A 14193-nucleotide genomic window follows, 5' to 3' on the forward strand; every position below is an offset into this window, starting at 1 on the left:
ATTGGAGTTCTCTTTTATGGCTTATCCTGGCTTTGATTGGTTTTCTTCTGCTACATCTACTAGAGATGGAATGACGCAGATTTTATGTTTAGATGGTTTCTCCATATTGGTTTCTTGTTATGATTTTCTTTGGAAGGTGGCTTGAACCTCTGTCATGGTTGTGCTAGTGGTGGTTTGAGCTTCCAAGTGGCTACTTGGTCCTTGGTATCATCATGGCTTTCTTTTGGAGGTGGTTTGAGCTGCTAGTCTTCATCTTGGGCCTGGTCTTCTTTCTCATTGTGGATGGTGTACTGACCAAGTTGATGATCCTCTTCAAGCTTTAGGGCTAATCAATGAATTTGTGCTACTCTTCGTTGTATGGCTTTGCTTGTTGGAGGGTGATGCGCCTTGAATCCTCCTAGATTGGATATCCATCATTTTTATGGCTTTCTGTCTGGTGATGGCTTGAGTTCTAAGATATTTTATTATTGCATTATTAGATTTTTGGTTTTTGGTTTATTTTTGGTTAGTTTTGATGGCTTTTTGCCCTTGGGAATGCCCATGTTTTGATGTAATAGTGTATATCTTGTCGATGGAAGTTTTGCTTCCTTCCTCTCGGGTATGCCAGAGTTTCTGTATATATCTATTTGATCAATATAATTTATCATTTACTGATAAAAAAATAAAAAATAAAAGGAAAATATGAATAATCTAATTTTTCATATTTAGTTGTGAAGAAAAAGAGAGAGAAAGAAAACAAAAAAATGCCAAATTGAGAAACAAAATTTGATTTTAAGCATCATTAATATTCGTTTTATTTTTTTCCTTAGTTTTTTAATCATATTAGAACATATTTTTATTTTAATAATGTTCGGTGTCGGAGAAAATATAATGAATAATAGGTTTCTAAATAAAAAAAAGATTTATTTTAAGCATCATCAACATTCATTTTTTTCTTAAATATTAATTATGTTAGAATAATATTTATTTTAGTAATATTTGATATTGAGAGAAAATATAATGAAAAATAGGTTTCCTTCTTATTTTCTACTTATTTCCCCAATCAAAACCCTTGATCTAAGACCCTAAGTGTTGAGCTATTTTTTTAAAATTATTTTTAGATTTTTAAAATTATCCAATAAAATTTATGATTTAATAATTATAATTAGATCTTAGCATTAATCATATTTTATATATAGAAAAAATTATGAAAAATATGTTTCCTTCTTAAACTCCATTCCTTTCCACAATCAAAATCATTGATTTAAATGGACCGTATGTATTGAGTTGGTTTCTTTTTAAATGATTTTTTAAAATTTTCAAATTGGTCAATAAAATTTATTTTTTAATAGGTTAATTATTATTTCAAATTGACCCATAAATAAAAAATATTAATACTTTGGAATTGTATGATAAAATTATAATTTAATTTTTTAGAAATTAATAATAAATCCATTAAAATTTTTTTTTTTTATAGTTAAATCATAATTAGATTAAAATTGCAAATTTTAAGACTTAATCATGAGCTTGTAAGCTTGTAAGGTGAATATCTATATTGAATTTATAATTAATATGTTTGTTGTTTTATTTCTAATGTCATTTTTTGACCATGAAAAAGTGTTTATATCATTTTAGCAAAACTCTGTAAAGCAAAATATGGTCCTTGTCTCATGTCTAGAAGTAGCGGAGATATATTCCTTCAATTATTAAGTAAAGGGTGTAATTAAATTCCATGTCTTACATTTTCATCTCTACTCTTGGCTCTTAGTATTTGTGCACTCGCAAAAATAAACATAGAAAAGGTGGGGAGCATATAGCAAGAGGAGGGGAGTGGTGGTTCTCACATTCCCGTTGCCTTAGCATTTGCATCTATCATTAATTACTATCCGCTCAATAGATGTTATCATGGTTCAGTATTGATAGAACGATTAGATTTAAACCTCTCCCTCTACGCAGGCACTATACAATCTATGAGATTACATGAAATTGGTTTTGAGATGTGATAGTTCTTAATCGAGTACCTTGAAGTTGCCCTTGTAAAATGCAGAGACGAGTGACTAGTAAGTTGTCAAGATTTAGCATTGATTGTACATCAACTTGTTTGTAATTTTCCTGCTTGAATTGCTTGATTGTGGAAGGTAGTGGTTTGAAAGGGATATTTTGGTGTGTCTCTTTGCTGCGTGTCTCGGAGCGGGGTACAGGATCGCGAGGTGATAAAATATAATTTAAATTTTTTTTGATTTGGAATCGGCACTAATCTATTTTTCTTGGTGCGGTTATAATACCTAATTACTACACATTTGATTGGTCACTAGATTAAACCTAAACTAAGGAACTAGTAGTTTCAGTCTGCTTGCACCAGAATCAGGGTCGAAAGTACAGTTATGCGAGGAAAAGATATTTGTATCCCCTACACACTCATTCAATGAACGGTACTTAATTAATTATGAATTATCCTAAATTAAATTTAATAATATTTAATTAACTCCTTTTAAAATATAAAAAAATAAAAAATAAATGAGCAAAATTAACAGGAGACTAAGAATCTCAATGTGATTCAAGAATGTCTAATAAGACCTCCAAACGAGGGAATTTTGTTAGATAAATCTCCCTTAGAGTTAATACATGTGAGAAATAAAATACCTCATTGCCCTTTTTTAAAATCATAGGGACACACGCAGGTAAAATTTGAGAAAATGTCAAATTATAAGCAAAATAATCTTTAAAACTCCCCAAATATTTTGAAATTGTTGTAAAAATTTTTGAAAATTTTCAACATTTTTTCTATTTTTTTTTTTTTGGAATTTTAAAGATTTTTCCTCATTTATTTTGGCTTAAAATAATCCAATTTTTTTTTTCTATTTCGCCGACCTTCAAAATATTTTTCCTGATTTTTCTAAAATTTTAAATATTTTTTATGATTTTTTTATTTCTTTCTCAATGTAAAATTTAATAAATAAATAAAATAAAATCGGATCAACCAATCTGAATCAGTTCAAGAAGTGGAGGCCACGTGTTAATCCCGAATGGTGACATGTGGCAAGAATTTTTTTTTCCTTTTTTCTTTTCTTTTTTGGCCAAATGTGACATTAGCATGACTGTTTAATTAATTGTAGGTGAATAAGTTGTGCAATATTATTGTGAATAAGTGGATTGATTACTTAAAAGTTAAAAATGACATGACTATAGTATTTAACTAGTGGAAAAACAAAAAGAAAAACTTTATATAATGCATAAACATATTTCTTCCATGGATGTTGAATTTGTAAATCAATGATATATGCATCCCAATTTGCCACTCCCCCCATTTTGTTTGGGCATATATTAAAAATAAAATAAAACAAATTTTTATTTCATAAAATGAGAAAATACAAACAAATAAAAATACAGAGAAATTTATTTTTTACATTACATTAAAAGTAAAATAAAAAAATAAAAAAGAAATAAAAATGGTCGGAGTCTCCAATTCCTTATGTTGGAACTTGCATACATGCACAAAAAAGAGCAAGTTAGGAAAATAAAAAATAAAAGCTAATTAGTATTTTAAATATGATTGAGCAATTTAAAATTGGTTGGTCGATTTGATTGATCAATTTAAGATTGATTGATCAATCAAATTTAATCCAATTGTTTCCCTTAAACCTATACATAGGGTTTGAGAGTGACACATATAATTGAGATTGAAAGACAAAAAATTGAGAGTTTGAGAGTCGCAAAGGAATTGCCTTTTGTTGAAAAATTGCTAAGAGATTGAGTGTTTGAGATAAAAGAAATGAAGGAAGATTGAAAATTGAAGGATTCGAATTGAGTAGTGGCTTGGAATTGAAAGGCTTGGGCAAAGAGGAAGGACAAAAGTTTGGGTTTGAAGGGCAAGTGCCATAGAAGGGAATTCAAGAGGCTTGGATAAAAAGAAGAAGTTGTAGAGTGGAGAATTTGAAGGCAAAGGTAAGTCTAGTTTGATTTTGAATTTTTGTAGCTAGTGCTTAAATTCAAATAATTTTATTTGAATATAGACGCAAATTTGGGATATCAATACCCAATTACTCAGAGTTGGGACAACTTGACCCGAATCTAACCCATCGACCCGAAGACTAAGTCCTTTGACCTTTGGCCCTGACCCGCAACCCATTTGATTAAATCCAAAACCTAGTTGGGCTTGAGACAGTTAAGCCCAATTTAGAATTTAATCAACCCAAAGCCCAATTGGGCCTGAAACAATTCACCCCACTTCAAAATTTAATTAATCCAAAGCCCAATTGGGCCTGAAACAATTCACCCCACTTCAAAATTTAATTAATCCAAAGCCCAATTGGGCTTGAAACAATTCAACCCAATCTAGAATTTAGAATCCAAGCCCATTTGGGCCTGGCTTAGACTAAGTCAACTGCCCCACAACCAGTTCAAGCCCAAATCTAACCCTAACCTAAACCTAAGCTTGGACTTGACCTGGGTTAGAACCCAGGTTAATTAACCTTCAAAGAAAATCCAAGAAAGATAAAAATATAGGAAAAAAATAAAAAATAAAAGAACAAAAAGAGATTGGGAAGGGAGTAAGTGAGTCAAATCTACTCGCAAGCTACTTGAGTTGACTCGCTCTTTAAGTCAATTCGACTCAATTTTACTTGAGTTCAAGTCAAGCTTGAGCTATTGGAGTTATTTAATGAGCCGAGTTTAAGTTTTGTAAAATTATTCACGAGTTTAGTAGAGTCTAATTGAGTTTCTTATAATTTTATAATTTTTATATTAAGTAAATCATATAATTGTATTTTATACATATATTTTATATAAATTTATAATCAAATTGAACTTAATGGAGTCCAGTTTGAGCTTTAAAAACTTACAACCTAATTGATACAAATTTATCCTTAATCGAATTCCAGATGAGTTGAGTTCAATATTTTTGAGTTCAAGTGGGACTTATTCAAGCTTAAAGCTTAGTAATTCAAAAGTAAAGAGTATGTTGAACATATATTTTGATATATGACGTGTACACAGTATCACTTTATTGGTAGATTGTATGTAGAGTCACGTGAACGGTGCACCAAAGGGAACGCGCCAAGTGCGACGAATCACGACTTCTGTGTCTCCTTCTCACTTTATTCCTTTTTCGTACAAGAAAAAAATAGCAAGACGCAGCAATGTCTGGGACTGTGGCTGTCTTACATCCATCAAGACCGCGTTCCCCCTTCTCTCCAGACCCATAACCCTACTCTCCCCTCTTCTCCTCCGCCATCGATGGAGACTGGAACTACTGGCCGGGAGTACGGCACCAGCATCCACATCACCGCCCTCGACGGCATCGTGAACGTGAACTCCCTCTTCACCTTCGCCGTCTTCGTAGGCCTCGCCTGGAACCCCAAAGACCCCTCCTACAGCCTCGTCGATTCCGCTGACACCGCCTGCGTCCCCTCCGACAATATCGCCGAAGACCTCATCGCATTCCATGTCTACTCCTTCAGCTCCTTCCTCTTCTCCAGCCTCGTCGCCTTGTGCCTCAAGCAGGCTTTACGGATCTCCGGGAGTTTCGACGCTCACCGGGTTCGCCTCCTCGAGCACGTCAATATCAACAAGACGGCCCTACGGGTGGGGTCTCTCGTCTCCGGCGCGGGTTCGGTCTGCGGGTGCCTCTTCCTCATGCTGGCTCTGGTCAATGTGGCTCAGATCAAGTTGGGGACTCTTGCTTGTGGGAGTCCATACACTTACGCGGCCGTGGTTCCGCTCGTGATTCTCGTTCCCGTCGCGCTTCTTGTATATGTTTGTGTTGTTTTGCACGCCTTTACTCGCTAGCTTGGTTCCTTTTCTTTCTTTTTGATAAATTCCAAAGATCGATTTCTGGTTTGAATTTTATCACTGATAATCGTATGTATCTTTATTATTGGCTATCGCACTGATGAAATGATAATGTCGATGTTTTGTTCTAATTAAAAGAGCATGTCAGTTGTGTTCATGGATTATTCTGTGTGCACCCGCGCTAAGATCGAATTCATATATGTTCCATACGAGATCTCCGGAATTCAACAATTTGTTCTCCTTTTTCTGGGTGGATGGGGGTTAATTGGGAGAATGTAATGTGGGAATTGTAGATGGGAAAACAAAAATGTTGGACGACAAGGGATTCTTTGTCATCATTGACGTTTATCGATTTTGTTTCTTCAATTTTGTTTTTGCGCCCACCCCCCTTGTGTAGGTTATTCATTGTTGCAGTTAAGAAAATTCATATTTTAAAATTTTATTTTCTTACTAATTAGTAATTTTCCTTCCAGCTTATAAGACAAATAAGCATATTTATGAATAGGTTGTAGAATTCACTTGGTACAACCTCTGCACAACTATAGGTGCACCTGGAGTGGCCAACTATCATTTTGCGAACATTTGGGATTTAATGCTCTAATAATTGCACATGGTTGTTTGGGTGAATCACTTGGCAAGCTTGGCATGATATGAGTTAATTTTAATGAAAGCAGAGAAGCTGTACGCTTTCATACCTACAGTGAATTGTATTAGGATTTAGGAGGCATAAGTATGGTGTCGTGGAGAGGTCAGACTGCAAATTTATTTCTGTAATATAGTAAAGGGAGTGACGAGTAGAGAGTTGAAAATAGAGATAGGAGAGCAGGATTTTGAAAATTCCTCGTTTAAAAGCTTAGCTGCTTGTCCACACATCTGCATTAATAGAAAGGAGTCAATGAAGGCTCAAGCAGTAACAGTAACAGTTTGCTGATCTAGAATTCTTTTATTCATCCTTGCTAATCTCCTTATATTTGTAGTTTTATTTTTAATAGCATTCAATTGAATGGGTGAAAGCATGGATGAACTCCATTGGTTTGTGGACCCACTCCACTCATGGGGTTGAGGATCGGAGAGCGATTTTCCGATTTTTCCTTATAATTGATGATTAATAGCTGGAGTTTAACCTGGCTCGAAATGATCTTTGTCATTGAGGCAACTATATCTTCGAGAATTAGTATCTCAGTGTTCAGCCTGACAAATACTCAAATTCCCAACTTACTGCGTATCAAGTATCATCATTTCCTGCTCAAGTAGAACATAAATTCACCTTGTGTTCTGTCTTGTCCATGTTATACAATGAAGAAATCATTGCTGCCTTTATCAATTGTACCCTGTCATTTTTGGAGGACCATGCCTCATCTGATGCCCTATGTTCTCTAAAAAGATATACATGGATGAGGCACCTTCTCTACTTTGAGCTTTGAGGCATGAAAGTATGCAAAAATATAGTGTAGCATCAGGATAGGGGGGCAGAATCCATCATTCACATTCCTTCTTTCTTTTATATTATGTCAATCCTCTTTTCCTTATTTTACTGGATCCCAGTTCGGAAATGATATACAACTACTTAAACACAACATTGGGGTGGTAGAGAGGGATTCGCTGATTTGATGATTAAGAGATGGAGTTGAACCTAGCTTAAAATAATCTTGTTATTGAGGTAAAGCTAGATTTATGAGATTTTTCTCCCAAAAATTTTGACAGAATGAAAGAAGGGAAAATGAAAGCAGAAAAATAAATTGATTTTTTGTTAGTTTCTCTGTTTTCAGCCTGAAAAATGTTAAGAAACTCAACTTACCGTGTATCAATGTCATCTATTCCTTCTCAAGTAGAACTCAAATTCAACTTGTGTTCTGTCTTGTCTATGTTCTACAGTGAAGGAGTCATTGCTGTCTTTATCAATTCTGCTGTGTCATTTTTGGAGGGCAAAGCCCCATGCGGTGCCTGATGGTCTCTAAAAAGAGATATATGGATGAGGCACCTTCTCTACTTTGAAGCATTAAAGTATGCAAAAATAGTGTAACATCACTATAGAGTGGCACAATTTGTCATTTGCATTCCTTCTTTAGTATTATGCCAATCCTTTTTTCCTTTTTCCCTTTTTTTCACTGGATCCAAGTTTTTCTTTTGGGAAATGATGCACTACTACTGGAACACAACATTGGGTGGTAGACACTCAGTGTAAGATCATAGCCCAGCTCCATTGAGGTATCATGGTTTTGCTCCTAAAAGGTGCCTCTCAAGGTTGAGACTTAATTTATCATTATATGGCCAAGGTTTCCCTATTATATGGCTGATGTCAAACAGTGAAAAGCTCCCCATATCATCTTTGACACATAAATCCATAGTCCCAAGTGAGATTTACCTAGGATTGGTTTTAATATCAAATGTAACGGTCTCAATGTAACTTTGCTAAGGTACTGTTCACTTAGGCCTATTAGCCTCATGGATTGCCCCATAAAAGACATCTCATGAAATTGAGACATCACCTGTCATATATAATGAAATATCTCCCTTGTACATGCTTGTTGTGGGATCATGACACTTGGTCATCTGAGATTTGGGATAGTACCCATTATTTGCAATCCTATGAATTTTTGGTATTCTGGTAAGGCTACATGATTGGCCGGTCCAGCATGGTAATTCGTTGGAGATGTTTAATGAAATGGGATTTTGAGGGGGTTTTTTATGGGGTTTAGGGAAACTTGTGGCAGTGTTAGATGCAAAGAATGGCTGATTTTTTAGATGGTTTAACTACTAAGCTGGACAGTTGCTAGTGCAAAGCCCTCTTTGCACCGTTGGTAATTATGGAAAATAAATAATGGTTGTACGCCTGTGATTGTTTAGCAGGGACTAGCCTTCATTGGTTTTAAAGTAGCCAGATAATTTTCCATCATTCGCTGAACGTAGGTATTTAAGTGCAGCTACAACTAAAAATAAAAGGGTTTGGTTAGTGCCCCCTCTACTATGACTTGTCAGGGGTTCACGCATAGGTATGCACCTACTGAGCCACCTTAAGCGGTATAAATCCAATGGATTTGTTAGAGTTTATGCACCATAGTGAAGAACACATGCATATTCTGGGTTTTGTTGTGGTTCTTTGCATTAGTTCTGGGTTTGATGGAATGATGGGGATGGTGAGCGTGGAGACTCGTCCTCACAAAGAAGCATGGAAGCTGGGTCCTTTGGCATTAGCAGCACAAAATTGGAATGATGAAGTCTCTATATAGGGCTGCCTTCAGGTGAATTTAATGGCACAAGATCCAGAAAGCTTTTGTGCCGAGTCGATCTAGATTCTAGACGCTGCTGTGACCAATTCCCAAATGCTGCAACAAGTCATGAAGGTATGACCTCATCCACTTTCTAAAATTCTTTCTTTGTACAATTTCTGTTATTTTTTCTTTAATATATATGTTTTTTGTGCTTCATTTCATGTTCATTTACCCCGTTTTTTCTCATTCTCTTTTAGCAGACTACAGATTCCCCTGAAGCCTAAAGACTGCAAATTGATCTGGCTAGTAATTAGTAAATGCGTTCTCGGTGAGGGGATTGTTGTGTGGGGGGAGCTATGGGAACACGTCGAATGCTACTCAATACTTGAATGGGAGAGTGGTCTGGAGCTCATTGCCTTCACCTCCTGCATTCGTGGAAAATGAGGTAAGTCTCCCAAAGAGAGGAAAAGGGCAGGGACGGAATTGTAACAGTCCCAGTGGGAGTTAACCAAAAACAAAGGAAGGTTAAGGGATGTCCAAATGGCCTTTATTTAACCAACCAATTCATTATTCCATAGCCTGTTGAAGGAGCAGAATGGATTGAAAAAATTTGGACCATTTCTCAATTTATGCGTGTCACCCTTGCTAATCTTCTCTGTATCGTTTCAATTTTATCGGATGTCTCCAAAGAGACGAGGCGCGAAATGGATGAATACCTGATTTGGCATAGACAAGCGACTTAAGGTGCGTTTGTTTTGATAGCTTGATTAGGCTACATTAGATTAAATATCTTTAGCACAAGAGTGGAATAAGACAATCCGAGGGGGGTTTTAAGGCTGACTCATTTTCCTCCAGCAGCCTGCACTAATTAGGGGGTTACAAGCGTACATATATAGTAATTGAAGGGAATTGGAGCCCTGTGCTGATGTTCCTGCTCCATCCATCAATCCCCATTGTGAAGAGATATTATTCAAATTCCTTTGTGGGCTTGTGAGTATGAAGTATTTTGAGCAGAATAGTAATTAATCCATAGTCTCCGTACACAATAGTAAGTGACAATGCAAAGTAGTGCAATTACATAAGAAGATGAGGGGCCATATCCATATGGATAGTCCCCAACTTACATAGTTACATTCGTCTAAAAGATGTATCACACGAAAATTATACATTTCTATGTGTACAGTGACCACGATATTAGCTAATTAAAACTCTCACCACTACTATATATATGTGTGTAAATATATAAATTAACAAGCGGCAGAGGATCGGAGTTCAAAATGACATGCAGAGATAAGGAAAACCCTTGTCCCATCGACCATACGTACACACTGCTAGTCTGGACAACTGTATAGATATATATAGTAAGTAGGTAGTCTGTATACTACGCTCTACTTCACCGACTATATATATATATATATATATATATATATATATATATATATATATCATGTGCTACATAGTATCTTATAATTATTGAAGGGTGGTGATCCATGCATCCTCTCATATTAGTTCCTGCAACAACACGGTCACATAGACACATGCAACATTAATAGCTTTCAAGGCCAAGGAGTACTTTGTCACTTAGCCAAAAATAATAATAATAATAAATAAAAAATGAGGCCAAGGAGTTTATCCTCATACACCAAGGCGTATATAATAAATTCATTAACAAAGGAATCTCATAATGAATATAACTTAGTTCACTAATATATATAAAACAGGAATCTCGTGTTAGTAAAAGACTAAAAATTTTCATGTGTTAACTGTTAATGCACTGCAACTAAGAGGATTATTATTATTATTATTATTATTATTATTTTATATTTAAGGGTATATTTGAAACATAAAAAAACATGTGAAGCAAATTTGTTTAATTTTTAAATCTTTGGTCATCAAAGAAGGTGATCATCAATTCATCATATATGTAGAGGATGGTAAAGTAAAAAAATTTAAATATCATTAGCATTTAATTTTATTAGTTTTTAATTGTAGGAGAATAAATTTTCATTTTGAAGTTGATTTGACAGAAAACAGAACAAAAAATGAATTTAATCTTTTTTATTATTATTATTATTATTATTATTATTATTATTATTATTCTTAAAGTAAAATATCTGATCTAACGAGAGTGCATAATTAATAAAAAGAACCATGCCTTGAGTGCGTTGTTAAAAATGAAATACCTTATTACCCTAGCTAATTAGGATAGAGGCCAGGTCTTAGTAGTTGAATGACCCTGCATGTTAAAAGAAAAAAAAAAAACAAAAAAAACAAAAATCGAAACTAATAACTAAGCAATAGCAAAAAAGATAAAATCATTTCTGCAATGCAAGCGAGTATATAAATATGTATGTGTAGGTTATATACCCTTCCACCAATTTCCTCTGGAAGCTTTGTGTGAACTAATGTCGTTTGGATCGTCACCTTCCTCTTGAGTGTTAAAGTACTGCCAATAAAAATTAATGAAAATGCAATACTAATTATTGGTGGATTAATCAACATAATGGATATGGGCAACTTTAATTAGTAACAGGTTAGCATTAATTTAATATCACGTGCTTGTAAATATTGGAGTCAAATTAAGTTAAATAAAAACTAACCAGAGGGCGGGGCTCATTGGTTTGGGGAGGGGTATAGACTTCCTGGCCACCGTAGTAGATGGACGAGCTTAAATGGCATGGCCCCACCGTCTCACAATTGTAAATGCCGCTCTTGTCCTTGCTGCTCCCATTGCCCCCAGCGCTAGTACTACTACTGCCCCCCTTCTTCTTATCTGAACATTTTAAAACAATTTAAATTATATGTATCTCTCTCCAATTCCGAATTTCAAGTATATGCTCCCAAACATAAAATATATAAGATTTTTCCTTTTGTACCTTTTTTTTTTTTTAAAAGACATTGTGAACTAACAAAACTTATTTTGTACAATAAATTTTGTTTTTAGTTTCTTTTAAATTTAAATAAATTAAAACGTGAGGCTTATGAAATACAGGCTCACAAACCTAAACATACTTTTAAGCTTTATTCTTTCCTTCATGTACTTTCCATTTTGGGTAACAAAGGCCAAAGCTATTGCAACTTACTAATAAATTACTATACATATAAATATAAAATTTCATTCCAAATACACGTTTCGTGCTTTTTTCTTTTCTTTATGTGTTTTTTTGAATGAAACAAAAATTACGGGGCTCCCCAGGAAAGACAAAAACACAAACCTTCTTTCCAATATTGCGCGTCTCCAGCTTGATTTCCATAATCCTGCCTTCTGAATTGGGAGCTCGTCCCCAGACCCTAAAGTTTAAAAAAAAAAAAAAAAAACAATTATAATAATAAGTAAAGAAAATATGGTCTTAAAACACAATACGTAATCCCAAGAAGACGTTACCATATATAATTCTCCGCCCAACTTACCGAAAAACGATACATATTAGTTGAAGGCAACCCCCGGAGATTACATATTATATGTTATATGGTATATTATATATGTTGCGTGTGTGGAGGAACATAGACTTTCCATTCAGAGACCAATTATATACATATTTAACAGTCATATATATATGATCTTACATTGCACGGCTTCATACTCTAATTGACTCCAGAATTTATGAAGAAAAGAAAACCATGATGAGAGAGGAAACATGCAGTGAGCGATGAACTTGATTTTTGTTTTAATTTTAATTTTCAAAACTCTCTCTTTGGGTCTTCTTAAAAAAATTTAACCTTGTGATCCCCAGATGATCAATTTTGCAGTAGTTTTTTGTCGCAAAAAACTGCTCTTGAAAACAGAGTTATTGTAATTTTGATATTTTTAGGATGCTAGATAGCTTCCCACAAGGAAACAAATCAGACTAAATCTTACAGTTTCCCCTTCTGTGAAAACAAAAATATTTGGTTTCCCAACAAAAAATAATTTGGGAAAACACCAGCTTCACAAAACCTAATGATATCAACTTTGCCGACGGCAAAGGACTATCTGCAAGAGAAGTTGAACTCGTCGCCAAAAACATTAATGTAAGATAAAAGGATGAACCGAAATTTGAAGAAGGTGATAAGTAGGTACGTACCGCGGACGGGGTCTGGAAAAGGGAGCCGAAGACGGAGGAGGACGGCGGCGCAGGGTCCTTGGGGCCGAAGAGTTCAACAGCGAAGTTGGACTTGGACGGCGGAGGCGGCGCGGCGGTGATGGACGAACTCCGGTGATGACCTGGCTTCTTGGGAGTACTACTGTTTTCCATTGATAGCGAATTAATTTAAGCTTTAATTAGTTTCTGGGTGAGCCAACGCCCCCAACGAACAAAACTTGCAACGGCCCACCGACGCAGAAACCGAAAAAAGGGCAAAAAGCCAACCCTACAGGATAAGATTTTCCCGAGAAAACAAACAAACAGATGGACCGCAGATATGTGTGTGTGTGTTGTAGACTGAGACTGAGGGACTTAATTAATTAAATAATTAATTAATTAAGACAGAGAGGGAAAGAAACTGAGGAAGAAAGGGGAAGGCACGGGAAAGCACGTGAGGCTCTGCGAGGTGAAGAAAGCGAAACCGTCGCCTCTATATTTATAAGCCCTAACAAGTAACAAGGGCCTCATCACTCCATGTGCCCCTCATTAAAAAGCTCTCTCTCTCTCTATCTCTATCTCTATCTCTATCTCTATCTAGTCTCTTGTTGGGTTCAATTCAATGCATGGCGTGGTTATCCTCTCCATTTCTCTTTAGTTCTCTATAGCTAAGGACAAATCGGGAAAAGGGATACGCTGACACGTGGGCACATCGCCTGAGCACAATTGGAGATGTTGCCAGCTCCAACCCCGTGCCGCCACGTGTCCATGGGTACCCTGTGACCACGTGTAGTGGCCCTCTTTCCATGTAAGTGTATATGGTGCCTGCGTGGATACTTGTGTGAATGAGAGAGAGAGAGAGAGAGAGAGGAAGAGAGGGGGAAGAGGGGTGGTGCGTATATTCTCTACATCCAGCCTATGTCTGACCTAGCTTTGGTTGGTAATGTAAGGTCGGGCGGCGCATTGACCATTAATTTTGCCTTTTCCCATGTAGGAATTAGAGTTAAAGATGATCCGAAGATGTGAGGGGGAGAGGGAGGGGAAGGTTGCTATTTGCGAGTATTAGAGAAGAGAAGAAGATGAGACATGGGGGGTTGGGAGATGATATGGATAAGTGGATAAGGTTGTTACTCCCCCAACTTGGGCTTATT

The 14193-nt window shown here is 35.7% G+C and overlaps 2 protein-coding genes and 1 pseudogene across 2 annotated transcripts; 1 reads left to right on the forward strand and 2 right to left on the reverse strand.

Annotated features, from left to right (window-relative positions):
* The first annotated feature begins 5058 nt into the window (after positions 1 to 5058).
* Positions 5059 to 5906, forward strand: LOC131166195 (uncharacterized). The gene has a single exon (XM_058124531.1). The coding sequence runs from the start codon at positions 5215 to 5217 to the stop codon at positions 5764 to 5766; it is 552 nt and encodes a 183-aa protein (XP_057980514.1). The 5' UTR covers positions 5059 to 5214; the 3' UTR covers positions 5767 to 5906.
* Positions 5907 to 9585: 3679 nt separating this feature from the next.
* LOC131167194 (U6 spliceosomal RNA) lies at positions 9586 to 9675 on the reverse strand (annotated as a pseudogene).
* Positions 9676 to 10001: 326 nt separating this feature from the next.
* On the reverse strand, positions 10002 to 13562 carry LOC131166196 (uncharacterized). The gene is made up of 6 exons (XM_058124532.1): positions 13046 to 13562; positions 12197 to 12272; positions 11582 to 11754; positions 11349 to 11427; positions 11165 to 11217; positions 10002 to 10493 (listed from the first exon to the last, which is right to left on the reverse strand). The coding sequence occupies exons 1-5, from the start codon at positions 13214 to 13216 to the stop codon at positions 11201 to 11203; spliced, it is 516 nt and encodes a 171-aa protein (XP_057980515.1). The 5' UTR covers positions 13217 to 13562; the 3' UTR covers positions 10002 to 10493; positions 11165 to 11200.
* Positions 13563 to 14193: the final 631 nt, after the last annotated feature.

This window comes from Malania oleifera, chromosome 10 (genome assembly GCF_029873635.1).
Source record: "Malania oleifera isolate guangnan ecotype guangnan chromosome 10, ASM2987363v1, whole genome shotgun sequence".
Classification (NCBI taxonomy): domain Eukaryota; kingdom Viridiplantae; phylum Streptophyta; class Magnoliopsida; order Santalales; family Ximeniaceae; genus Malania; species Malania oleifera.

Coding starts and splice junctions, on each gene's coding strand:
- LOC131166195 (XM_058124531.1), top strand. CDS start 5,215: ATGGAGACTGGAACTACTGGCCGGGAGTACGGCACCAGCATCCACATC.
- LOC131166196 (XM_058124532.1), bottom strand. CDS start 13,216: ATGGAAAACAGTAGTACTCCCAAGAAGCCAGGTCATCACCGGAGTTCG. Junction 11,755..12,196: donor CGCGCAATATTGGAAAGAAG/GTTTGTGTTTTT, acceptor TAAAATGTTCAG/ATAAGAAGAAGGGGGGCAGT. Junction 11,428..11,581: donor CCAATGAGCCCCGCCCTCTG/GTTAGTTTTTAT, acceptor TTTTATTGGCAG/TACTTTAACACTCAAGAGGA.